At 58.7% G+C, this 25,195-nt stretch overlaps 2 protein-coding genes across 8 annotated transcripts in view; both read right to left on the bottom strand.

The window, feature by feature from the left end:
• Positions 1-312: 312 nt before the first annotated feature.
• On the bottom strand, positions 313-2,172 carry Prlh (prolactin releasing hormone). Of its 2 annotated transcripts, none has more exons than XM_019207747.2 (3): positions 2,092-2,172; positions 750-884; positions 313-537 (listed from the first exon to the last, which is right to left on the bottom strand). In XM_019207747.2, the coding sequence occupies exons 2-3, from the start codon at positions 850-852 to the stop codon at positions 359-361; spliced, it is 282 nt and encodes a 93-aa protein (XP_019063292.1). In that variant the 5' UTR covers positions 853-884; positions 2,092-2,172; the 3' UTR covers positions 313-358. The 2 variants fall into 2 exon arrangements, with proteins under 2 accessions (XP_019063292.1, XP_033619909.1); XM_033764018.1 differs by lacking the exon at positions 2,092-2,172 and adding an exon at positions 1,831-1,896.
• A 440-nt stretch (positions 2,173-2,612) lies between these two features.
• Mlph (melanophilin) overlaps positions 2,613-25,195 on the bottom strand; it is a 35,923-nt gene continuing 13,340 nt past the window's right edge. For 3 of the 6 annotated variants that reach the window (XM_010626134.2, XM_010626136.2, XM_010626135.2), the window contains exons 3-16: positions 24,427-24,648; positions 24,162-24,274; positions 21,228-21,317; positions 19,094-19,197; positions 18,069-18,185; positions 17,540-17,732; positions 16,535-16,674; positions 11,506-11,658; positions 11,144-11,299; positions 10,721-10,813; positions 9,673-9,750; positions 7,920-7,971; positions 6,238-6,338; positions 2,613-4,780 (exon numbers count right to left, since the gene is read on the bottom strand). In XM_010626134.2, the coding sequence (XP_010624436.1) occupies positions 4,754-4,780; positions 6,238-6,338; positions 7,920-7,971; positions 9,673-9,750; positions 10,721-10,813; positions 11,144-11,299; positions 11,506-11,658; positions 16,535-16,674; positions 17,540-17,732; positions 18,069-18,185; positions 19,094-19,197; positions 21,228-21,317; positions 24,162-24,274; positions 24,427-24,648 (1,639 nt within the window). In that variant the 3' untranslated portion in view covers positions 2,613-4,753. The remainder of the gene's footprint in view (positions 4,781-6,237; positions 6,339-7,919; positions 7,972-9,672; positions 9,751-10,720; positions 10,814-11,143; positions 11,300-11,505; positions 11,659-16,534; positions 16,675-17,539; positions 17,733-18,068; positions 18,186-19,093; positions 19,198-21,227; positions 21,318-24,161; positions 24,275-24,426; positions 24,649-25,195) is intronic. The other 3 variants (XM_010626137.2, XM_010626138.3, XM_010626139.2) reach the window with 2 other exon arrangements.

Genomic DNA, 25,195 nt, shown 5'->3' with positions numbered 1-25,195 from the left:
GGAGTGCTGTGGGTTCGTCTCCCCGTGGCTGAGTGGAAATAGCCCTGTTCTCCTGCGGTGGGAGAGGAGGAACAGATGGGGGTCCTGGGTGTGCCGCGTGGCATCCCCTGGCTTTGTGCAGTGCGCAGTCTGGGCAGCTGCATGGGACAGTCTGGGTGGCCCAGGGTTTGTGGGAGTGGTGACTGAGGGCTGTCCCAGGTCCCTCCTTCCGCAGAGGCTGCTGGGCTCGTAGTGTCCTTCCAGGCTGACCTCCCAGGAGGGGACACAACACAGCCACAGATGTGCATGGACAGGGCCAGGCTTTATTGGGAGAGCGGAAGGCAGTGCGTAGAGGGGAGCGGGGTGGAGGCTCTGGTCTTCAGGGCCGTGTCCAGCTCCCATCCCCAGGGGACTCAGGGCCACCTGGTGCCCAGTGGCAGGTCAGCCGACATCGCGGACCGGGCCCGGGGACCTCATGCAGTGCTGCCCTGCTCCTCCCGAAGCGGCCCACGGGCCGGATGCCGCGGCCAGCGTACCAGGCTGGGCTGATGTCCGGGGCTGGAAGAGAGAGAGGCAGCACGTGGAGCCCCGTCCCTCGTTGTCCCCTGTGGGCCATCACCCTGGCCAGCCCCACTGCCCAGCAGTGCAAGACTGACGCCTCTGTGTCTGGGAGTGGAGTCCCCTCCCACTCAGGGCTGGGTCTGGTGGGTGAGCACAGCAGGTGGGCATCCCAGGGCTGGGGCTGGAAGTGGGATGGGGTGGGCACTCACTGCGGGCCTCCATGGAGTGTGGACGGGCGCGGCTGGTGGCCGCCCGCAGTCCCAGGCCCAGCAGCAGCAGCAGGCAGAGGAGCCAGGCCCTCGGGGCAGCCATGTGGATCCACACGGGGAGCCTGCAGCCTGGGCCTGGGCAGGGGGAGTGGGTCACACATGCGTGGGCATGTGTGCGCAAACCCAGGGCCCGAGCTCATGCATGTGCTGCATGTGTGAGAAGTGAGTGGGGGTGTGAGTGCACCATGGGCAGTGTACACACGTGTGCAAGGTGTGATCAGAAAGCAGTGCATTTAAATAAAAAGTGCACTGTGGTAAAAGACAGCCTCGAGCCCCCGGGATGCCCCTTGGTTTCAGCACAGCCATCCCATTGTCCTCGCCATGGTCTGCAGTGGCCCTGGAGCCTTCTCTCCCGATGTCTTTGGTTTTGCTATCCTGGCTGCTCTGTTGTCCTGAGTGGATTCAAAACATTTCCCTCTCACAGTCATTTTGACTTTGGGGAAGAGCCGGAAGTCTCATGGGGTCAGATCCGGAGAATGAGGGGCTGAGGACACAGCGCCAGCTTTTCCCGAGCTGCCTTTCCTCAGATGGTGCTGGCCAGCAGCCGTCCCTGCATTTTTGATCACAGCTTGCAAAGACACTCAGGAAAGAGGGCTCTGGAGCCGCCTCAGGCAGTGGCAAGAATGGTGGCACAAACTGCCGTACTTTCAGGGGACGGACAGCAATGTGTCTTTTACCACAAAAAGAGTTTAAACGCTGTCTCTTTGGATCACCGGTGTGTGCATGGGTGTGTGCGCATGTGCACAGGTATGTGGGGCATCATCCCCGTGTGCCCTCTAATCTGTCTCTTGCGGGACTCTGAAGTGGCCTTGCTCTGTGGTGTCCTCTCCCTGCTCACCGAATCCCCCACCCGATGGCCTGGACCCGGGGTGGGCTCCGTGTATGCTCTTCCCACAGGCACCCTTGGGGGCTCCCCAAGCCTCAGCCTCAGCGGTGCTGCTGATTCCCCCACAGCACTGTTCTCCTCCCAGGCCTCCTTCTGGCACCGTCTGCCGCTGCCTGGGGTGACCCCTCCACTGACCTTGACTGTCTCACCCCTCCTTGAGCTGCACAGGAAGTACTGTCGGCCGTCCCCCTTATAGAGCCCTGTTGAGGCCCCGCAGGGGCCAGGGGTCCCCAACCTATAGGAAATGGGTTCCAGCTTGGAGAGTATCAACACAGGCGGCCCGTGGGCTGGCCCTTGGAGTGTCCCCCCCGGCTCCTCCCACTCAGCACCAGCCCGCTGTCCTGTGTGGGCAGGGGCAGGGAAGCCCACCTTGCACCCTCACCTGTGGGGACTCACCTGTCTTCAGGAGGTGACACTGTCCAGCGTCCAGGTGTGGGAGGCCAGGTGGCAGCGGCTTCCCTTTTGTACCTTCCTGGGGATGCGGCCTGAGCCCTGCTGCCCTCCCCCGCCGTCCCTAAGGAGACGGGCTCCTCTGTTTCCTTCCTCCCCCTCTTACTTATCTCTTTAAACTCATGAGCAGTGTGATCTGTCCCTTCCTGGATTATATAATCTCATTTGGGCCAAGTGCTTTAAAACGCATTAACCTCCTCTCAGCTCGCCTTTGGCTCTGAGAGTGGTGACCGCAGCACAACAGCTGCCCTCCCCGCCTCGGCTTCAGGGCAAGGATGGGGTGGATGCACCCACAGCCCACATGGCCACGGCCCCCTGCATCTAGCCTGTCACCCTGAGCCATTTCCTCCCTCATTCTGCAACCAAAAAGACCCCTGCTTGGCTTTTCTAGTCTTCATAAGCATGCACGCTTATCACTGTCTTTAGACAAATAGATTTATTTTTCCAATAAAAGCAATTCATGTACATTGGGGAAAACTATACTACCTGCAGCATGGATGTTGTCCTGAGTGTCCCACACACTTCCTGGAAGGTCCACTCTGCTTACACAGGTCTCAGATTCTTTCACTGGCCACAGCCTTGTGCTCTGAGACACCTGCACACCTGTGCTGTTTCAAATAACTGTGCGGTATTTTACCATTTAGCCAGGCCTCAGACCCGCATTGGTTCCTATCTGGAGACACAGCAAGGGCCTCTAGGTGCAAACCAATATTGTCTTCTGGGAGAACCGTGCTGGAGAGGAGAGCAGCAGGTTGCTTCTCCTGGACTCATTTCCTGGGCGGGGCTGGATATCGGGAGAGAGCTCCGGACAGCCCATCACCCCCAGAGCTGTTCTCAGGCACAGTGCCTGTCCCTGGAGAGGGAAGGTTGTGTCTGGTGGGGACCTGGTGTGTGTAGGGGCTCAGGGTAAGGAGCAGGGGAAGATTCGCCATCCCCTTGGAATGGGCTGCCCCTCACATGAGTTCCTGGGCAGCGTGGGCAGTGGAGGTGCTCTGCTGGGTAGTGTCCACTGGAGGGTGCCCAGCTCCAGGGCCTCCCGAGGCAGTGGGTGCTGAGACCCGGGGGCTGGAGCTTGCGGTCCTGGACACTACCACGTGCAAGCTGTGTGTGCACACATGTGAGGGTGTAAGCGTGACTGTGTATAGGTGAGGCAGCTTCAATGGTGTGGTCTGGGCACCTCGCCACCTTGGGGTGTGTGGGAGGGAGGCAGAGGTGGGAGGCAGGTGTCAGTCTTGTCCCCTGTCCCCTAGACAGCCCTGGACATCCCTTGAGGGCACTGGATGGCTGGAGGTTCTGGGTGCTGGTGGTAGAAGGTGAAGGACTGTCACCCTATAGGGCCGGGCTGCAGGCCTGGCTAGGCAGCTGTGGCACCAGCCTTGGTGTCCTTAGAGAGGGGACCCTGCAGGCTTAGGTTCCAGATGGAGGTTGGGAGCTCTTCCCACACCTTTGCCCAGTGGGCCTCAGAGCCATATGCTTTTGGTCTGGCTTTGTTTGGCCAGGGCATCACCAGACAGGCAGGGCCGGAGGAGGCAGTCGGGGGCCCCAGAGAGAGTGTGCCGGAAGAGGCTGGAAGAGCCTAAGACTGCGGCACTCGGATATGTCAGATACAGTGGACCCTCCTGACACTTGAGTTCTGACTTCCAGGCTGCGAAAGAGAAGGGAGCACATTTTGTGGTTGTGTTCTCCCGGCTGATGGAACTTTGTCCTTGAGGCCACAGGGCATTGGCATGGCACCTGAGCGAACTAACAGAACATTCCCTCCTCATTCTCATTCTGGAGGATACGAGAGTCTGTGGCTGTGGCCTGTGTGCCCCGTGTGCCTGAGAGTCTTTCGGGAGACGCTGGGAGCCCTGGGTGACAGCTTCCATCCCAGCTTGGAGGTGGCTGGCTGTGGGAGGAAGCATCAGTTATCAGCCAAGCCCTTTCCGGTAGAGATGGCATGTGAAACCCCAGTTCTGGCGAAAATTTAAAAGCACTCATTTCTGTGAATTGGCCAAGTTTACTTCAGAAGTATGAGTCATCCAGAAAGTGCAGGTCACGGGCCACTGTTCAGATGGTATCCTGAAGTCTTGTCCAGGGAGGTGCTCCCGGGGTGGGGGAGGAATTTGGGCTGTCAGTGATGCTGCTGCCCCCGCCTGTGGGCCGCAGGGGCCAGCAGAGGGGCAGGCAGGCATCCTCTCCTCAGCACCCAGTGGGTCCTGTGTGCAGTTGCCGCCTGGTATCCCGCTGCACTGGCACAGACCTGGGCCCCTCTGCCCTCACCTAACGTGGGCAGGAACTTGGTCACCTCCACACAGCACAGCCAGATGCGGAGGGCTGGAAGACCAGTAACAAGGTCACTGTGTCCTTCCATAGCTTGAGACGGTGCCACCCTGTGGTCACCTCAGCTCAGCTCCGCAGGGCTCAAAGCTGGGCAGGTGGCCCTGGCACCTCCAGACAACTGGGTCTGAGGTGCCGGCATCTGCAGCCACAGGCCACATAGACAGGCGTCTTCCAGCTTCTCTCTGGGGCGGTGATCGAGTGTGGCAGGAAGTGTGGTGCCTGGGAGGCCGCGTAGTGGATGCAGGGTGGGGCTCCCAGGGCCTCTGTCCTGGTCCCAAGCCTCCTCTTAAGGCTGCTGGGCCATCACGGGTTTCTGCAGAGCACAGATACATGGACACGTGAGTGTACACAGCCTCCCCTTGCATGAGTGCACGTGGATGCTCACAGACACCCGAGGGACACACAGGTGCACACAGTAAAGCACACCCCCAGATGGGCACAGATGGCTTAGATACAGGGTGTGTGCCAGGGCACAGGCACTGTGATGCTAGCAGACACCTGTGCAGGTGTGCACAGATGTACAGGTGTGCTCACTCACAGCCACACACACTGAGACACACACTCAGGCTCAGGAGTGTGCATACTGTACATGGCCCTCGGGAGGGCACGTGGCTGCACACCACACCCACACGGGTTGATGTGGTGGGCAGATGCCTGTTTGACTCTCTGCAGGTGTCTGCCGGCTCCTGGGATTTTTACACAACTCCCTGCTCCATCTCCACAGCTGTGAGCGTGATCACTATGCAGGGCCCCATCCGAGGTGTGGGTGGCACCAATCAGACAGAAAGAAGGTTGCTGCTGCTGCTACTTCCTGCCTCCCCTGCCCTGGACTGTTTCTCCTCTGCGATGCCCCTCTGCCACTCTGGCCTGCCTTGAAGTCAGCCAACTATGACTGAAACGTCTACAAACTGTAAGCTGAAATAACCCTCTCCTCCTTTATCTTGTGTGCATTTTGTCCTAGCAATGAGAAAAGTAACTGAGACACCTGCCTTGGGCATGTTGCTATAGTAATGAGAAACGGACCGATACACCGTGTGGGCCCTGGGCCATCCTGAGCCTCTCCACAACCTGCTCATCTGAGGTTGCAGGGCTGTTTGGGAAGTGCTGTGGGGCACCTGGACCACATGCAGAAGGCAGCTGACCTGGGCCCCTGGGGACCCGAGGCTGCAGGTGGCAGGTGGGTCACCAAGTTGTACTTCTTGCAGGAAGTTCTGGTGTTTGAGTGGAGCCCGGGCAATGAACCTCCCACCCAAGCCGGGGACAGCCTCTGACCCTCGCACCTCATCTTGGGCCCACCTGCACAGATCATGGGAGACCAGGGGCCTGGGGAGGGCGTCCTCACTGCTTCAGTGTGAGCCACCACAGTGAGAGGGGTCACCTGGTGACACCGCCTGCCTCCATGTTTCTGCCTCAGTGGTCCAGGCTGCTATGGTTAGGGAATTTTCCAGTGTTTCTCTCCTTTGCTTTTTGCTTCAGCTCTCTGGCTTTTGTTTCTGTTTATCCCAATTTTCTTAACTCTGAGGACTTAACACCCATTTGTAAATCTGGCAGGGGATAGAACTCAAGGCTCCTGAGAAAGTGCAATGAAGAGGGTGCACAAGTGGGTCCTGGTGGTGTATGCCTGTCATCCCAGCACTTGGGAGGCTGAGGCAGGAGGATCTCCATGAATTTGAGGCCAGCCTGGGTTACATAGTGAATTCCAAGGCCAGCACGAACTATACAGTGAGAGCCTAACTCAAAACAACAGAAAAAACAACAATAAAACACTACCGCGAAGATGTGGCGAGCCATGCCCCTCCTGCTGCTGGGGCTCCTCTGCGTCAAGGATCCACGGTACAGTGACTTCTGCTCTAAGGACTCCTGGTCTTTGCCTGTGGGAAACAGAGAGGGAGGAGTTTTATGCATTGTAAACCTACCCCAAGTCAGAGCGTGAGTGACCTAAGGCCTTTGGAGAGGAACCCATCAGTGGATGGACCCTGTTTCTGTTGCAGCTGTGCCCACCTCAGTTTGAAGCTTTCTTGCCTTGTGGCTTTGGGGCAGGGTCTACATGGCCCCTGGAGGCTGCCCTGGCAAAGCACCATGGGTCTGTACCCTCTCTCTCTTTTAAGGTTTGGTGCACAGCCAGTGCTGGGAGTCACACCCTGCCCATAGTCTCTCAGGGCGCCAACTGGCTGCAGTTCCTGCCGCTCCTCGGGTTTGGCTGAGTGGGTGAAGCCCCAGCCATGTCCCTGCATCTTGGGTGGGAACCATCCTGACCTGGCAGTCGGGCTTGAGGTGGTCCAGCTCCCAGGCTCCTTCTGGCCGCCCTGTGGGGGACACTGCCCTCGGGGCCTTTCCTTTCTCCCTGCCGCTCCCCTATCTCCCAGGTGTCCTCCTGGCTTGCTGTCCCTGTCCTGTCTCCTCCCAGCACGGTGCACCTGGCCTGGAGCGGTGGCCCCAGGATGGCCTCTGCCCAGGGAGCTGCCTGAGCAGGGTCTGACACAGAGCAGGAGGACACAAGTGGCCCTGAGGAGGGTCCTGCAGACCCTGTGACCTGCACACAGCCAGGAGGTCATGGCACGAGCAGCCAGGAAGGGCTGCTTAGCCCCAGGTGCCCTGTGGCTCCCCAGCCCAGACGAGACATGGCCTTGGGGACATGCCCCCGTCCCCGTGTGGTCACACAAGTATCCCTCACAGGGGCATCGCCTCTGCCCTGTTGCTCAGCTGTGGCCCTGCGTTGCAGGCCCTAGGCACCTGCCTGGTCCTGGGGCAGAGCTGGGTGGGGACCCGGAGGGAGCCAGCACAGCGATGGCCACAGGGTCAGGGTCACTGGACAAAGCTGCTGTCCTTATCACCACCGGAACCTCAGGGGGAAGGAGTGACCTTGTGCTGGCCCCAGGGAAGGAATGGTGAATGGCATGAACACGGGCACCCTAGATGGCCTCAGCGGGGACCCTGACCACAGGGTCCTGCTGTACAGGGTCCCCCATGCCAGGCCTGAGGGGGCCAGAGTGGCCCTAGGTTGTTCTTTTTTTAAAATTTTGTTTTCTGAGACAGGGTCTCACTATGCAGCTCAGACTGGCCTTGGACTTGTGGCAGTCCTCCTGCCTCAGCCTCCTGAGGATTACAGGTGTGGGCCCCATGCTGAACTGGAGGGTCCATTAGAGTCTGGGCAGGAGGTGGGTTCCACAGAGTGCAGAGAACTCTGTAAACCTCATGGGCCACTGTTCTCCCACCCCGAGTGACTTCCCAAGCCCCTGGGAGGATGGGAGCAGGACTCTTACCATGAGCTTTGGGGGAGTACTTTCCCCTGAGAAGACAGGGCGCAGCTGCTGCCTGGGAGAAAGAAAATGTCCCTGGTCATCAGCATTTAGAAACACTGCGGCTGAGTTCAGGCTTCTTTCTTTTTTTTTCCTTTCTTTTTGCAGCTGTGACTTCCCAAGCCCCTGGGAGGATGGGAGCAGGACTCTTACCATGAGCTTTGGGGGAGTACTTTCCCCTGAGAAGACAGGGCGCAGCTGCTGCCTGGGAGAAAGAAAATGTCCCTGGTCATCAGCATTTAGAAACACTGCGGCTGAGTTCAGGCTTCTTTCTTTTTTTTTCCTTTCACTTTTTGCAGCACCAGGGACTGAACCCAGGGCCTCCGCACTGAGCTACATTTCCAGCTCCTTGTTATCTTTTTGATGCACGGTCTCTCAGTAATGGGCTAAATTGCACAGGCTGGGCTAGAACTTGCAATCCTCTCCTGCCTTGGCCTCCCAGAGCACTGGGATCACAGGTGTGCACCAGCATGTAGGCTGAGAATGTATCTCTTCTGCATTAAAGAGAGGGGGGTAGCAATCAACAGCCACAGGGAGTATTAGGACTCCCCACGGCCCCATCTCACAGAGGGGAAGATGAGGCTCACGTGGGAGGAGTCCACATCACTGTACACGGCGATGGGGGACTCAGCAACTCGGGGGGACTCCACAATTTCAAAATAAAAATTAGAAAAGGATGGGAACACAGCTCAGTGTGGAGGCCCTGGGTTTAATCCCCAGTGCTGAAAATAAAATCTACTCTCGGTGTGGCTTTCTCAGAAGTAGAACAGGCCAAATGGCCCAAGTCATCTAGAACTGCCTAGCACCTGTGCCTGGCATTGTCCTTGCCGGTTTTGTGGCAGCCCCTGCAGGTGGCTTCTGGGGCCCGTGGAGCTCATGGCCCAGGAGAGGATGGGACGTCAGGGCTCTGGGCCTGGCTGGGACCCTGCTGTGATGACCCCATGCGACAATGGTCAAGCACTGTGAATAGTAGTAGTGTGAAGGGTGTTGGGCAGCACGGTGAGGGGCTGGGCGGAGCCACCCGGGGCTGCAGACATAACAGGAAGTGACTGCACATGTACGGGGCTCACAGCTACGGGGCTGCGGGCAGGGCCTGGGCCTCCCAGGGTGCAGGGAACGGCACCCCCAAGCCTGCTCCTAACCTTTTCACATGGCAATGCCCCCAGCTCCTCCTCCTCCACGCCCCCTCCCATGTCCCTGCAGGTCCCAGGATGTTTTCCTGCACACTAGCTCCTGGTTGTTTCCACTGCCAGCAGCCAGTGCCTGTGTCCCTCAGGCAGGGCAATGTCCCCAGGCCACTGTACAGGCAGGGAGTGCCCAGGAACACAGGCCATCCAGATGTGCCTTGACCTGGGGTGATATGGAGGAGGATGAAGGTTGGGGTGGTTTAGCTTGCTGTTCTGATTGGTTAGGGCCTTTTAGGTGAGCACACTTCTGAGTGTGTCATGGAGGTGTGATTTTGGGGTCTATGTCTGGTCCCTGGTCTCTTCCTCTCTGGCACTGTCCCCCTGCTGTTTCCAGGCCCCATGAAATAAGCAGCTTTGCACCTCCAGGCCCTTCCACGATGATCTCCTGATTTGCAGCAGCAGCTGACCATGGACTGAATCCCCTGAAACCGTGAGCCCAATTAGCCTTCTCCTCCTTTAAGTGCAGGTGTCAGGTAGCTTATCACAGTGACGGGAAAGCTGGCCAATACCAGGACCCCACCACCTTGTACCTGAGTGAGGTAACTCCAGGGTGCTATCCCCATGTTTCCTCACAAGTTGGAGCCCTCTGGCATCCCCTTCTCCGCTCCCTTACGGTATTTTCCCCAACAAATGCCTTGACCCAAACTCTTCTCTGTGTGCACTTCCAAAGTCACCCTGCTGCTGGCCTGGACTCTGGTGGTGCTGGGATAGACACATACCTTGCCCTCCTCCGCAGGGTCTGCATTCTGACCCTCCAACCTCTTGCCAGGAGTCCTCGCCACTCGAGGAAGGAAGATCTGTAAGACAAGGGAGGTGCTGCATTTTGCCACTGTCTCGTTAAACCGAAAGGCAAGGGGTGAGAGTCGGGACAGGCTGGCCAGACATAGGATGGACAGGTAATCACTTGGTTAGGAGTGCTGGGGTAAGACAGGAGCGGTGGCACACACCTGTAATCTCAGCACTCTGGGAGGCTGAGGCAGGATGATTGAAAGTTTGAGCCCAGCCTGGGCAATTTACTGACTTAGCCAGGACCTTGTCTCAACAAACCTCACAAATAAACAGACAATGGCTAACATGTAGCTCATTGAGGAAGCCTTGGATTCAATCCCCAGTATATATTTTTTAAAAAGAAAGAGCAACACACAAAGCAACAACAATAAAAATTCCAAGAATGCTAGAGTAAACATATCACACCACTCCAGTGTTCCAGCGCCAAGGCAATAACCTCAGCAAATTAAGAAATGAGAAGCCCAGTTAATGTTCCATTTCAGACAAACAAAAGTGATTCGTAGGTGTAATTACGTCCCGAAGGTTGCACAGGCTACAAGTACACTGGAGCACCACTTGCCATTTACCTGAGATGTGGTGCTCACCATGTTTCCCTGGCAACCCCAGGGGCCTGGAGGGCACCCACCCTCCTCCACCCTCTCCTCCCAGCCAGGTCCTGGGATCAGTGGGGGAGGTGCTGGCTTCAGACTCCTGCTGGAGGGCGAGTCCAGGACATGGGCCTCCCTGTGCACCCACAGTCTTAGGATAGCAGCTTGTGAAGCCCCGGGTAGGGGTCTGTATGCCAGGTTGCTGACTGCAGTTTAGGCTGTGCGTTTCTGGTTCTCAGGGCAGAGACTGGCCCTGCCGGAGCTGCACAGGAGCCTGCTGTTGGAGAGCAGGACCTGTGGCTCTGGAGAGGCAGGGCCCAAGGCCTTCAGCACCACGGGTTGCAGGAGGTCTTGGGGTGCAGACTTGCGGGATGCTCTGGTCCCCACTCACCGGGAGGTTTGACTTCCTCCGAGGCCTCACCGAGGGCTTCACCGTGAGCCCTGCAGCTCTGAGGGCTGCAATCCTGGACTCAATGTCGGAAACCTGGAAAGAGCAGGCGGGCGGTCAGAAGGTCGCCGCTCGGACATCTGCTGCTGGTGCTGCCCTTGGCGCTTCACCGAGCCCGTTTGCCTTCTGCTTCCCAGGAAGACCGAGTCCTCAACCCTGATGTGCACGTCCAGGGGTCGGGCTCCCCCTGCGCTCCTTCCACGGTTGGGGTGCTCTGGTGGGACCCCCACCCTAGGCAGTGGGAGGGGCTGCAGGCTGGCAGGCCTCTCCAGTGCGGGCAGCGGCAGGAGGTGTGGGTGGGGCTGTGTGAGCCCACGGGGTCACCCCTCGTGTCTTTGGAACCCGCCCACCCTGGGCCCAGGCTACCTCACTCTCCGCCTGCTGCACTTCAGAGGCCGCTGCGGCCACTCTGTCCTCCAGCTCCGACAGAGCCTCGTCTGTGGTCCTCCTGGGCACAGTGGGGGCCCCGGGGCCCAGAGGGCTGCTGTCCCAGGCGTCCATGCGGCCTGCGGCTGTGCACACCTACAGAAGAAAAGGTGAAGGTGGCCAGCAGGGGACACCGGGAGGGACCTGGCCCTTTGCCTGGAGCTGCTCAGCAAGCCTTTCACCACTCCGCACTCGTCCGAGCTCCCATGTCCCCTGCAGGCACCTGCCTGGGGAGGCTCGGCTGGGCCCGTCCACCCTCCTCCTCTCTCTGCTGAACCCCTTGTGGGCCGTGGAGGTCGCACCTCCGCGCTTGGCCCAGCCGCTGCGTCCCTGGCTGCCTCCTCTTCAGATGAGGCGCCTTGGTCACTGAGGCCGCTGGTCAGCGCCTGCAGCTTCCTCCGCAGTCTCTCCTCCTCCAGGTCGGCCTCCGTGTGTGCACTGGCCTGGGTGGGGGACTGCAGGGATAGGGCAGGGCTCAGAGGCAGGGACAGCTGCTCCGCCGCCGGGCCGGTGGAGCCCAGGTACCCATCCCACCTCTCGGCCAGCCCGTTCCCACACTGCAGAGCCAGGCCCCAGTGCCCAGCACCTCAGTAGTGCCCAGCACCTCAGTAGTGCCCATGGCCAGGCCAGGCCCACCTTATTCTGGTTTGGGGGCCCTCCTTTTCATAACGGCTGTGTCTAGATGTCTCCCCAGGCCTCATGAGGTCTTAGATGGAATTTTTACCGGAGTGGCTGGATCTAGAGTGCATGACTGATTCATGGTACGATGCTAGGCTCAGAGGAACTGAGGTTAAGGGTGTGAGTGCTGCTGCCCTAAGTAGCCTGGAGAAGATAAAGGGGCAGAGAGATGCTGTTGAGGTCCCTTGTTGCTTTTGCTGCCATGTGGATGCCACGAACTGTTTCTCCTGTTCGATTCTCTGCCTTGGAGCCAAATATGGACTGAAACCTCTACGAATCGTGAGCTAAATAAACCCTTTCCCTTGTAACTTTGGGTGTTGGTTATTTTGCCTCAGCAACTGGAGAAAAGTAACTAAGGCACCTCCTCTGTTTCTTACCATGGCTGGCCACATGCATGGAATTTACGGTTGGAGCCACTGCAAAGTGCCCAGCTCAGCGATGTAACCACACCCACACCGTGTGTGCCACCACCCACCATGGACTCTTCCTCTGTGAGCCCATGGCTGTGTTTCCCTGGACCCTGTCCTCCCCCAGGCCCTGCAGCTGCCTTTCTCTTCCTCCTCCTCCTTCTCTTTCCAGCACTGAACACCGAACCTAGGGTCCTTACTCTGAGCTCCATCTCCAGCCCTTTTTAAAATTTTTATTTTGAGTCAGGGTCTCACCAAGTCACTAAGTTGCCCAGGTTGGGCTGGAGCTTGCGATCTTCCTGCCTCAGCCTCCCAGAGTGCTGAGAATGTTGCAGGTATGCACTTGGCTGCACTTTCTTTCTGTCTTTAATTCAGACTCCTCCAGGTGTGTCATGTAAGTGAGGTCACATGGAACCTGTCCTTTTGTGACTGGCTGCTTTCACTCTGTTCATCTGTGTGTCAGCTGGGGTCCGAACCCCCTTCTTTTAAGGCCGCCCATGAGACCCCAAAGCCAAGCGCCAAACCAAGCCTCCATGGCAGGCACAGGCCTCCCTCTCCACTAGCTGAGCTCTGAGCCTTTCCTGTGGCCCTGCTCCGGCAGGAAGGAACTGACCCGAGAGCACACCTGGGGCTCTACTGCCGCCATGTCGAAACAGAAATCACCACAGCCTGGACAGAGCATAAAGGCTGGGCTCTGGGTCCTGACCTGGATTTGCTGTCCCGCCTACTGCTGCTGCCCCTACCTTAGGACAAGACTGGGTGGCAGGTGTGGACCCCAAGGCTCACACAGTGGCCGTGGCCTGTGGGACCCCATGAGGCCCCTCCACCCCTGAGGCCCTGTCACCCACCTGGCTGTGTTCTCTCTGCCTCCCCAGGCCCTGAACCTAGTCCCACTGTCACTGGTGCTCCCTGCCTGGACACTGAGGAGGGCACTGCTGCGAGTTTCTGGCCACCTCCAGCCCAGTGGCAGAGTCACATGTCCACTGAACAATGTGGCCATGAGGACAGAGTCCATCTGTCTGTCCACTCTGTCTTCCACCCGGCCTTCTGCATTTGTATGTGGACTCACGGATGCTGCACCAGGACGAGCTCAGCTCTCGTCCTTGTCACCCCTTCAGGGTGCGTCACGCTGTGCCCTGCCAGGAGGGCCAGGCCTCTCCCTGGTAAGCTGCCCAAGGCCCTGCGCCCCTGGCAGCATTGATCCCTCCTCCGCCCAGCCCTCCTGCCAGACAGGACACAGCTCACGGTCATCTAATTTCCCATTAGGACGGAGCAGCAGGCCTCCCGTGGCCACCGGCAGTGGCTAATTAGATCGGGTGCAGAGAGGCACTCAGGCCACCACCCAGACGCTCTTCTGTCAGAACCCTGGCCCTGGAGACCACAGCAGGGAGACCTGCTACAGCATGTGGTCCACAGATTCTTCTGGCTCTGCAAGGACCGCAGCTCTCCTGGATCCCACGGGAGTGAGTGATGGAGGAGCCCGTGAGAAAGGGTCACTGTAAAAGACCCATTTGCACGAATCTCCTCAAAATCCTTCCCCCTGCTCCAAATATACTCAACCCATTGTTAGGCTGGGGATTTAGCTAAGTGGTGCCATCGACTGCCTCGCAAGTGCAAGGTCCCGAATTCGATCCCAGATACCCCCCCCCAAAAAAAAACAACAAAAACCCACTGTTCTCGCCACTTTCTGAGCAGCTCAGGGGCCTCTTTCATGTGCATCTTTAGTTGCACTGTCCTGGCTCCCTGATGTTCTGACTGACTCAAAATGTTGGCCTCTTGTGGTCATTCTGACTTTGGGGAGGAGCTAGAAGTTACACAGTGCTAGGTCCAGCTACAAGGTGGATGAGTTTTGAGTTGTGTTTCTTGAGCTGCCTTTGCCTCAGATGGCGCTTGGCAACAATAGTCACCATATTTCTGATCACACCTCGTGAGGACACTCACGGAAGGGACTCCAGAGTGACCTCAGGAAGCTGTGAGTACGGCGGGATGAGTGTGTGAAGCAAGGGGAGGACTGTGAGGGAACTCGTGGTGCTGGGTCTTCTACTGTAATGCATTTCTAGAAATGCAAACCCTCACTATATATTCTGATCACCCCTTGGCACATGCCTCAGGCAGTGCACACGCAGGCACACGTATGTTAGACACCTGATGACACGCTTATGTGATGGGCAGTGGGGCTAGCGGGGCCAGCTGTCCTCAGTGGCCAGGGCTCCAGGTGTATGCACCACTGTCCCAGATCCCAGGACCTCGGTTCCTGGCAAATGAGGTCTCGGCAGCTGGGACCAGCGGGAGGCCACTCCTGTCAACACCAGGCTCGTGGGGGTCAGGGCCCGAGTCCGCAAGGTGGGTGCCAGGTCTCGGTGTGCAGCTGGGGCTGGGCCCCCAGACCTCAGTACCCTGGCTGTCTGCCATCTGTCTCCGACACAGATGACACCCTGGGCACACCCTGGCACACACCTCTGCACACCCTGGGCACCCTCGGGCACACGCCTGCACTGGGTCGAGTCTGTGCATGGTTATGGTCGGAAGTTCCTGTGCAGCCCTGCAGTCTCTGAGAGGTGAAAGGGGGGACCCCACCCCATGAGGGGTGCATGGCTCTCATGGAGGGCAGCTTTAACACTGAGTGTGGGCCCTTGTGTGGTCCCCATAGTGGGCTTCTCAGTCCCCAGTGCCAAAAGCCAAGGAGATCCCTGACTGTTACAAATTACGGGGCCTCTCAGATCTGCCAGCACAGCTGAGTGGATGGAGGTAGTGCTGGTCATGCAGCCATTGGCGTGGCCCAGAGGATGCCCACCTGCTGTGGCCCGGGCCCCAGGGCTGCAGAGCCAGGTCCCCAGGGCCCTGCAGGCACTGACATCCCAGCTGGCCTGGGATGGCTGGAGCAGATGTGGCCTCACACAGGCGAGCCCTGCAGGGAAACTGCCTGGAGCACTCCGGGGAACCGCAGGCTCACTTCCTTCCTGGAGCCCATGTGGGTGCCTCAAACTCTGAGGGCCGCAGGCTGCTCTCTGCCTGCCCAGCCCCTTGGCCAAGGTACGGCCGAAGGGGGTCCAAGAGGTCTCCAAGTGGCCAGCGGCTGCTGCATGCTTACCTGGGCTTGTGCAGCTCAGAGATCTGCCAGGGCAGAGAGGATAGCGGCCGGGGCCCAGCTGGCACCCAAACCTGTGAGATCCTGCGTTCCCCAGGTGCAGAGGGAAGGCAAGGTCACTGTATGACCCAGAGGGTTCAGGGCCAGGGCCCAGGAACACCCAGCACAGGCTGGCAGGGTGGGTGGGCAGTGACATGGCCAGCAGGCCATAAGCAAAGCTGAAGGGATGACACGGTCATCACCGCAGGCCATGGAGGTCACTGCCCACCCGATGGGCACAGGAAGGGGTGAGTAGGCAGGACACAGGGACTGACCACAGCCATTAGCCATCAAGAGCTGGGCGACTCTGGGCGAAAAGGCAGCACGCCTGGTGCCACTTGTGAGTGACCAGAAGGACAGGACAGCTTCCTCCCTGAGTCACCAGGCCCTCGGGTCACAGAGCCCATTAGCTCCCAGACAGAGGCCCAGGATCGATGCTGTCCAGCGCACAGCAGGCAGGGGCATCTGTCTGCACAGCCGCCTCCGGCCGCCTTGTGTGGAGGGAAATGGCCCTGCGGGGGTCAGGACACCTGCGCCAGCTGGCTGGTAATTAGTTCCATCTCCACAGCACCCTGCTCCTCAAGGGGGAGAAGACAGACGCCGGAAACATCACCCCGAGAGCATGTGCAACACTGGGGTGGCCCTGGGGACCCAGTGCAGCCCGACCCCATCAGTGTCTGCAGGCAGCAGTTGAGTCCCCTGGGAGAGCCAGGCGGGTGCCTTCGTTGCCCTGCACAAGTGCTGCCTGCCTGTGGGGCGTGGGGTGGGGGGAGCCTGACACTATCACTGGGGAATGAGCCTCCTCTTCCCGAACCCTGGGGAGACTGGAGAGGGGAGGGGCCTCACGGTAGCTCAGGGCTTGGCTCTGCGAGCCCGCTGAGGTGACCAGCACCCAGGAGTGACTCTAGGTGTGCCAACATGCATGTGAATTTGCACTTGGAGCCCTCGTGGCACTGCCTGGAAGGCGTGACTCTCGCTACATCTATCTTACAGTAAGATTTGCTGGACTTCCACACTTCCCTCAAAGACCGACGATGCAGGGAGTAAGGGCTGGGCTCCCGGGTACAAGATGGAGGGTCCAGGCCTGCCCACAGGCCGAGCCCTCACAGCCACCATTACCTGGCCATCGTGTGCAGCCTGGCCCCTCCGCCTGGGATGCTGGGAGGCCACCCTGGGAGCCTGGACGCTGTCCTCATCAGAGGTGTCCACGTCGGCCAGGTACTGCGCAGGGAGCGGTGCCCTCCTGCTGGCATTTGTGCCTGTGGACATGGAAGGCCTGAGTCACCTGGAAAGCCAGGTGCTCACAGGTATGCTTTATGCAGTGAAGACCACAGGAGAGGGACAGAAGTGGAGTCACAGTTAAGCTCCTTTCAATTACTTCAGTGCTTTGAGCTGAGCGGGCGAAGCCACAGCGAGAATGGGTTGGAACCACGTCCCCGTGGGATCTTCAGGGCAAAAGCAGAGCCGCCAGGCTCTGCGTGTTTGCAAAACCAAGGTAATGGAGTCCCAAATTCTGGACTGCAAGTAACACCCAATTCCACGAGTGCCATGGGCAGAGGGCTGGGACCTTTCCACCAGAGCAGGGGCTTAGGGAAGTCTGCCCACCTGTCCACGTCGGCTCGGTCACTGCTGGTGCTTTTTCCCTGGGCCAGTGATTTGTACACCTCCTGGCAGGAGCACCCTGAATGTGCTTGGGATGCATATTTCCCGGGCCCTTTTGGGGAGCCCCCCCACCCTCAATTGTCACCAGCACAGAGCCACCTGGGCAGACAGCCACTATCTGGCAGAATTCAATGCAGCCGATTTAGCAGCTCATTTTCCTAGGCTCCCAACGGGACAGCTCCATCGATCCCCAGAGCAGCTCCCGATGCAGTGCAGCTGCTGTCAGCAGCCAGCAAGGTCTCTCGAGTGACCTGGCCATGCTGGGGACATCTGCACAGCCCTGCCCTGCACCATGGCTGGGTGTTTCCCAGCTCTGTGCCGGTATTTCTGGGAGTCCATGGGAGCTGCCAGGATACACACGTAGGATAGTTGTGCTAAAGGGAGAGCTCTGCTGACCTGGCCCTAGGCCTGTTCTGTGGCCTCCCCACTGGCTTGTCTGGCAGACCTGGCCAGAGCACCCACCAGCCATGGCAGTGGGCCCCAGGGCTGCAGTGTTGGGGTCTGCAGGCAGGCAGGGCTCTGGTCCCAAGAAAGAGAGGCTGGCTGGCTGCTTCAGTGGCCCGCAGTGGCACCTGGGGGCCCTGGTGTCCTCCTCCTGCAGGATCTCAGGCCCCTGGAAGGCGGCATCAGCTGAGCAGAGGTCACCTGGGAGGGACTGAGCACAGGACGGTCAGCGGGCAGTGTGGGGCTGGTCTCTCCCGTGTTACCTGCCCTGTGTTCACATTGCCCACCCTGGACATCAGCCAAGCCGTGGGCACGGATGGGGTGGGGCTTCTCTTGGCTACAATCCAGACCCCTTTGGAGAGGGGTCTCTGTGCTGTGCCACTGTCCCCAAGGAAAGGAGGCGTGAGGGCTTCCCAAAGTAACAGGCCACAGGGCCAGGGATGTAGCTCAGCAGCGGAGCGCCTGCCAGGTGAGCGAGAGGTCCTGAGTTCAATTTGATTCCCAGTACCAAAAAAAAAAAAAAAAAAAAAAGTGACAGGCCACCCACCTGCAGGCTGTTTGTGGCCCCCGACACCGAGGACAGGCACAGGGCGCGACTGCAGGGCTCTGTGGAGCTGTCCGAGTCTCCCTGGAAGTCCACGGTGCGGAAGGAGAGGAGGCGTCTCTTTGCAGGGGACAGAGGAGGGAGAGTGGTAGGGTCAGCGGCCCCGGCGGGTGCCTGCACCCCCGGGTTGGACCTGCGGTGGCGAGGGGCTCGGGCTGCTCCCGCCCTCCTCCACCAGAGTGTGCTCCTGGCTGGGGTTCTGGGGCAGGGGCAGAGGGGCTGCGTTTGGAATTAATGGGGCTGGCAGGCTCCGGGACAGAGAGCCAGGTTCCTGGGTGAATCGTGAACTCCTAAATCCTCCTCACCACAGCTGCTACATTTTAGTCCTCTAACCTCATCCCTGACAGGGACTCCAGGCCCGGGATGGCCTTCTGGGAGCCTCGCAAAAGGCCTGGATCGAGTTTCTCATGAAAGAGAAGACGCTGTCCCTGACCAGAAGCTGTGCAGACCTGGTTCTTACAGGTCTGTGACCCTCAGGAGGCCTGAGTCCAACACTGTCTGGCTCTCTGTCACCCAGGGCGAGAAAACAGAAACTGACACCGGCAGAGATGAGGTTTGAGGTGAGTGAGCGACACAGCCAGGAGCATTCCCAAGGATCCCTCAGCCCTTGGCTCTGCCCCATGGTGGATCCAGCACCCTGTGGGCCCTGGTCTGCCCTGGGCATCCACACCTATGCACCGCATGCCTGGGACTCCAGCCAGACGGGTCAGGCTGTCCAGCAGGCTCTGCACAGCCCCAGCCCCAGGCTGACTGGGGCTCCTGGGTGACCATGGGGCTCCTGCTTGGGCTCAGGGCTCTGCCTGACATGGGACTGGCCAGCATGGGAGGGACTGGGAAGCCACTGCGAGCACCGAGACTTTCAGGAGAAGGAGCTGGGCTTCCTGTAGAGGCAGGGGAGACACAGAGGTGCTGGGGTCGGGTGAAGCACCGGGGGAGGGGGAGGCATGGGGCAGCAGGGCTGGGCTTACTCTGCTGCCAAGGGGCAGGGCCTGGGCCCCTGTGTCCAGCTCTCTGTCCTCATCTGTCTGCTCGCTCTCTCCGCTCCTCTCACCAGAGCTCAGCTCAGGGGCACCTGCAACAGGACGGTGGCTGCGTGGCTCCAAGGAGATGGGGGGCATGGCTCTGTCCTCTGCCTTGTACCCCCCTGCTGCCCATCCCTCTTCCAGCCTCTTCCCTCTCTTTACCTCTCTCCTATCTACCCATCCACCTAGCCTATCACCTATCCATCCTCCGTCTCCCTCCCTTCCTCCTCCTGTCCACGCACTCATGCACTGATCCATTCATCCGTCTGTCTGTCCCCCCCACCCGCAATCAGAGGCCATGATAGGGACAGAGGACAGACTAACTCCTGGGCCCCTACCCTGTCACTAATTAAAATCATGGTTTGTGTTTTCTGCTGAGGCTGCCAGGATTTAAGGGTGGTTTAGTGACACTTCACTTGAGCCCACAGAAGCCAATAGTCAGCTACAAGCAGGACAAAGCTTGACCCTCACTCGTATCTGCCTCTGTTAAACAATGGAAGCTCTGGGTCAGACCCCGCTGGCGCTGCAGGCTGGGGTGCTAGTCATTCAGTTGTCCAATGTTGTCAGATCTGGATTTACAGAACTGTCTCACCTCTCTTCAAGGGTAAGGACACCAAGCTAAGATGTGCAGGAATGTTCAACTACCGGTGAGTGCCCAGAAGATCCTAGTCACTGCCCCAAATCTAGGCTCTAGCAGATCCCCCACCCCCACCCCACCAGACCGAGACGGCTCCAGGCAGAAACGATCAGGTCCCAGAGATCGAACTGCCCGTCAGGTGACAAGGACTTCCCCCAGAGCCACCCTGCAGACCAGAACTGAGGTCACGGCCAATACCATGACCTTAGCCCACACCAGTCAGTGAATGCGCCGGTCTGACCCACCCATCAGAGCTGTGCCCCTTCAGCTCTTCAGGTGAAGCTCTCACTTTCCAACTCCGCCTAACGAATCTGCCCAGGCAGCTCACCAATCCACCCTGAGCTTTGCTGTGATGAGAGTCAACAAACCTACTCCACAGACTGAGTTGAGGTTCCCATCTCCTTTTCCGGGGGTCCTCTTCGGACTCCATCTGATGATACACTTATCCATCCATCCTTCCATTCCATCCATCCATCATCCTATCTCACCCATCCATCATCCATCCCACTTGCCCATCCATCCGTCCATCCTCCCATCCCACCTCCCCATCAATCCGCACATCTGCTGAGAAGGGTCCAGGCAAGGCCCTCTGCTGGCCTTTCAGAGGCCTGCACACACCTCAGTTGGAGCTGGCCAGCATTAGAGCCCAAGACCAGGACCGCATCAACTCTACTGACAGCTCTGGCCATGTCTGCAGGCATCAGCCACATTTACTGATCACTTCGTGGTTTGTCTGAAGAAGCTGGGATGTGAGGAACGGGGCCGGGAGCCACATCGGGTTTTCTCAACAGACTCCTCCCTCACAGTCTGTGTCACCTGCCTCAGCATGGCCAGGAGGGGAGTGAGGCTCAGCCTTCCTCTGCTCAGGGGAATCCTGAGGCCCCTCGCACCCAGGGCACCCAGGTTGGCTCCGTCCCCCTCTCTCCTGTCCACATGGCCCTGGCCGTGCCCTATTTCGGTCCCCGCAGAAGTTGAGCCCAGTGTGTCCTGGGACCTGAGAATTGACTGGCTGGTGCTCATGCCTGCTGGTCTCTGAGGTGCGGAGGGAGCAGCTGGACACACAGCGTGCAGGGCCTTGGGCCCCTGCCAGGTCTTGCTGCCCAGACGCCCACGTCCTGTTGCCTGACCCTTGGTCTCAGTGCCTTGGGGTCCTGGGTGAGGACAGCTGTAGTTTGGTGCCTTGCAGGGCTCAGCTGCAGAGGGGGACAGGGTGGCATGTGGAGTCCAACTTGTGTGGCTGATGCAGACGCCCTGCACTATGCAGGTGGGACCGGTCCTACACCCACACCCCACCTGGCCACTGCTGCCACAGGCTCTGCAGGAGCAGGTTCCAGTAGGGAAGGGGAGGAGGAATTGCCCCTTCCAGGCACCCGGACTTCCTGTCCAGCATGGCCTCTGGATCATGCCCCTGGGTGGCTTCCTCCAGACTCCTGTTCCTCTCACTTTCTGCCGGTGGCCCCAGTCCCAGGGTGGGCACGGGTACTTCCTTCAGTTCCCATTTCTGCTGCTTGGAATCCCCATGACAGCCGATTCCTGATGGGAGATGGATCGAGTGCAGCCCCACCTCCCACACTGCCCACCTGCCCTCCCAGCCCTGGTGCTTCTGCAGGAAGCTCCTCCAGGTGGCTTTCAGTCCCATGGGCACAGGCGTCCACACCAATGTCCCTGTGGGGACAGCAGGGCTGTCTCCCCTGCAGCCTCCTCCCCAGGTGTTCAAGGACAGCACTGGGCCATCGATGAGCCGTGGGCCCCATGGTCCACCCCTGGTGCTGTACAATCTGATCTTCCTCACACCAGAAAAAGCCTGAGCCTAGCCCTAGGTGAACTCAGGAGGGAAACAGCCTCCTGGTCAGGTTTTGTATTCACTTCAGAGAGAGAGAAATGCGACCCGGGAACAGCTGCAGGTCTGCGAGAAGCCTCACCGTTGCTCCGCTCCAACCTGCCTGGCACTGGCTCTGCCCGTTGGTGCTGCCACCTGCCCCACCTCTGTGGCCCCGAGAGGCCGTGGCTCCCTGGGGCTGGTGTGGGAGGACAGATGGGGTGCCTGATGACAGAGCCAGGGTGCAGACCGACAGAGGCTCACCCAGCCCACCATGGGGAGACCCCGAGATGGGCTCTGCCGCAGGAGGGAGGGAGGCTTCTGAGCTCTCCCCAGCCTGGGACAGAGTTCTAGCCATGCTCACCATCCATCTGCCTGACCAAGTCATGCTACGAAAATCTGAAGGATTTTTTGCATTCCTGACTCCACACAGGGTTTCAGGGCCTCACTTCAGATGGAGCAGAAACCAGAGGGAGTCACTTGAGCAAGTGACCCTGGGGCCCTGCTGCTCCAGGCCTGGCCTAGCAGACCCCAAGACAAGGCATTCTCTGGGGGCTCAGCTGAGCCGGGGTCAGCCCACGTCCCCAGCACAGCCTGTGACCTGGAGTAAAGCCAGGAAGCACAGCCCACTCTAAGATCGGAAGAAGAGGGCAGCTGCCTCCCAGGTGCAGGGTACAGTCAGGTTTCAAAGCGTGGACTCTTACTTTTTTTTTGGTACCAGGGATCGAACTCACGACCTTATGCTTGCAAGGCAGGTAGTGGTACCTTTGAGCTAAATCCCCAACCACGTGGACTCTAATCTTAAAAAAAAATTAATACTTTTTCTTTCTTTTTTTCTTTTGTACAAAGGATTGAACTTGGAACCTTGGAGTTGTGAGGCAGGTGGCAGAACCACTGAGCTAAATCCCTGGCTCTACATTTTTCTTGAACTGGTCACTGAACCCAGGGCCTTTGTGCTGAGCTCCACTCCCAACCTTTAAAACTTTTTTTATGTTAACTCACCAGGTTGCCTATGCTGGGCTTGAATTCAAAATCCCCCTGTCTCAGCCTCGCTGAATGCTCTGATTACAGGTGTGCACCACCCAACACTAAACACTGAATACTTTTTTTTTAAAGGTGTAATTATCCCATTTTTCCCTCTTCTGTCCTTGCACCCTGTCTTCCTGGGCTGATCTGTCCAGGGCCAGCCAGGGAGAATGCAGCCCAGGGCCTCACTGCCCAGGTGGGGCCCCGGGGTGTGCGTGCTGTTCTCAGACCCACTTCCAAGGCACAAGGGGCTGTAGGGAACAGGGGTGGAGGACAGCGGGCCTCGTTTTGTTTTCTGTTGCCCAGCAGCGCCACCTACTGGCCCTCAGTGGTGACATATCTGAAACCAACAGGTTCACTGTGACCTTGTCAAGTCCAGCTTCCTGAGCCCAGGCTGGCCCTGGCAGTCAGCCTCCCCAAGGGTGAGGCCTGGTCCTCGGTGTCTAATGGGGCTGGTGGGGTCTCTGTGGGGCTGTATTCCTTGGTGCGGGCCCGGCTCAGTGGGGTGGAGGGGCCCCAGCCTGAGACCCAGAGCAGTAGCACCGACGGGGGACAGCCTTTCCCACGTCATCTCTGTCCCTAATTCAGCTCCACCCACGGAGCGGTGCCAGCCCATGCCCTTCCATGCCAGGTGCTAAGAGTGGTCACAGGCTGGTGCCTCTGTCCATGGCTCTGATGCCTGAGGGCCAGCAGTACCCAGCTCTTGCTCCTCCCTGCCCACTGGGCTTTGGGTTCTAGTAAGGGGCCAGTCCAGAGGCAAGCCTTGAAAAAAGCTTGGGGCACTGTGAGGACGCCTCAGCTGGAAGCTGGCATCTGCACTGCTGTGTGGGGCATCCGCTGCATGGAACCCACTGGGCATGCTGGGGACTGTGTGGACCTGCAGATGAGACCCAGGAAGCTGGGACCCACACGCCAGGCCTGGTGAGCTGCCCGGCTGGATGAGTGCTAGGCAGGCAGAGGCCTAGGATCCAGGGGACAGGGAAAACCAGATCCCCCAACTGCTCAATTTCACTTCAAGGTCAAAGCCTGAATCCCTAACCCTCCCTTGTGATTTCCTCTTTCCAAATATGTTAAGGGGATGGTGGGAAGAATATGTCGTGTAGTTTAAGGGCATCATGAAATAAAGATTTGGATTCAAAAGACTAGAGTGAGTGGCTGAATTAGATAGGTTTCTCTCAGGCCTGCTGTTCACCAGAAGTGTGTGGGATGTGCGGGCCCCAAGCTGGATGGCCAGGCAAAGTGCACCATCAACACACAGGCAGGAGCTCCAGGTTGGGGAACTGAACCTAGCTGTGTATTCTCCACTTGCTATAAAGCTCCAGAAAAAAATACAGTTTTAAACAGTGGGGATGTTCACAGCACGTGGGGCTTCCCAGGAGATGGAAGTAGCGGAGGGATGTGAAGGTTTGCCCATCTCTTGGAAGGCAATTTGGTCAATGTGTCTGTCTGTCTCTCTCTTCCCAAAGCAACCTGTTTCTCAGGAAGCATCATCTCAGGCCTGGGCACTAGCACATCCCGGGTCCCCTCCTTACCTCCGCCCTGCAGCCGTCCACATAGGGACTGCACCACCTTGGCGCTCCCGAAGCGTGTGAAACGGGCTCGCACGTGCTGGTAGAACCACTCCAGCGAGCCGATCTTCACCACCCTGCGGGGACACCAGCCCAGGCCATGCACTGCTGTGTGCCGCACAGGTGTGTGCAAACGCCACGCACCCCAGGGTCCCACTTCTGCAGCGAGCCCCTTCAGAGGGACACGCTGGGCCCGGGACCCTCAGGCTTGACTTTGGGCCTTGCTCACCTGGCCAGGTGGCAGGGGTCGCACAGCCAGCCCTGTGCCTCCGGGTGGGAGTGGCTGCAGTGTTTGCAGGTGAAGAGGCCGCAGTCCAGGCACTGCCTCTTGCTGTTCACCAGGAGCCGGTAGGGCTGCAGGCAGCGGGCACAGTGGGTCTCGTTCAGGTGGGCTGTGTCGGAGAGCAGCTCCCTCTTGGAGCTCTCCTTCTTAATTTTGCCCTTCAGTTGCCTGTGGAAATACGGGAACAAGAAATAGCCTAGATGTCTTATTTTTGCATGCATGCACGCGCGCACACACACACACACACACACACACACACACGAATTCTCATGTGCAGAAGACAGCGAGCCCATCCCAAACCAGTGAGACTGCTTTGGATGTTGGGTGCTGTGCCCTCGCTCACAGGGCTGAAGTCCTGAGGAAAAGCCAGGTGCTGTTCGGGGCCTCTCCCAGCATGGGAAGGCCTCAGGCTTCTCCTGGGGAGCGACTGAAGTGGCCTGGCATGGTGAGGATCCAGGGCAGGAGTAACCCAGCACCCGGAAGTTCTTCAAGCCACAGCTGGAGACCACCGGGCTTCAAACACAGCTTCCTGGTGGCTTCGCCAAGGGCAACGCAGCCCGGATAGAGATGAATGCGCCTTTCTGTCCTGAGTGTCAGAGAATGACTGCCAAGCACAATATTTTTAGTTTGAGATGAGATAAAATTAATCCATTTATTGTGACAGCGAAGGGTGAGATGTGCCATTGTCTTCTGAGAGTGCTGAGGCTCTCAGTGT

This window comes from Fukomys damarensis, unplaced genomic scaffold (assembly GCF_012274545.1).
Source record: "Fukomys damarensis isolate Sample0158 unplaced genomic scaffold, DMR_v1.0_HiC HiC_scaffold_16, whole genome shotgun sequence".
Lineage (NCBI taxonomy): Eukaryota > Metazoa > Chordata > Mammalia > Rodentia > Bathyergidae > Fukomys > Fukomys damarensis.
The sequence above is the reverse complement of the archived record's forward strand: the minus strand, read 5'-3'. Positions and strand labels throughout refer to the sequence as shown.

What these genes read in the sequence shown, in the direction of transcription:
- Prlh (XM_019207747.2), bottom strand. Translation starts at nt 852, where the DNA reads ATGGCTGCCCCGAGGGCCTGGCTCCTCTGCCTGCTGCTGCTGCTGGGC. An exon ending in ACACTCCATGGAGGCCCGCA is followed by an intron (nt 538 to 749) that starts GTGAGTGCCCAC and finishes TCTCTCTTCCAG; the next exon opens with CCCCGGACATCAGCCCAGCC.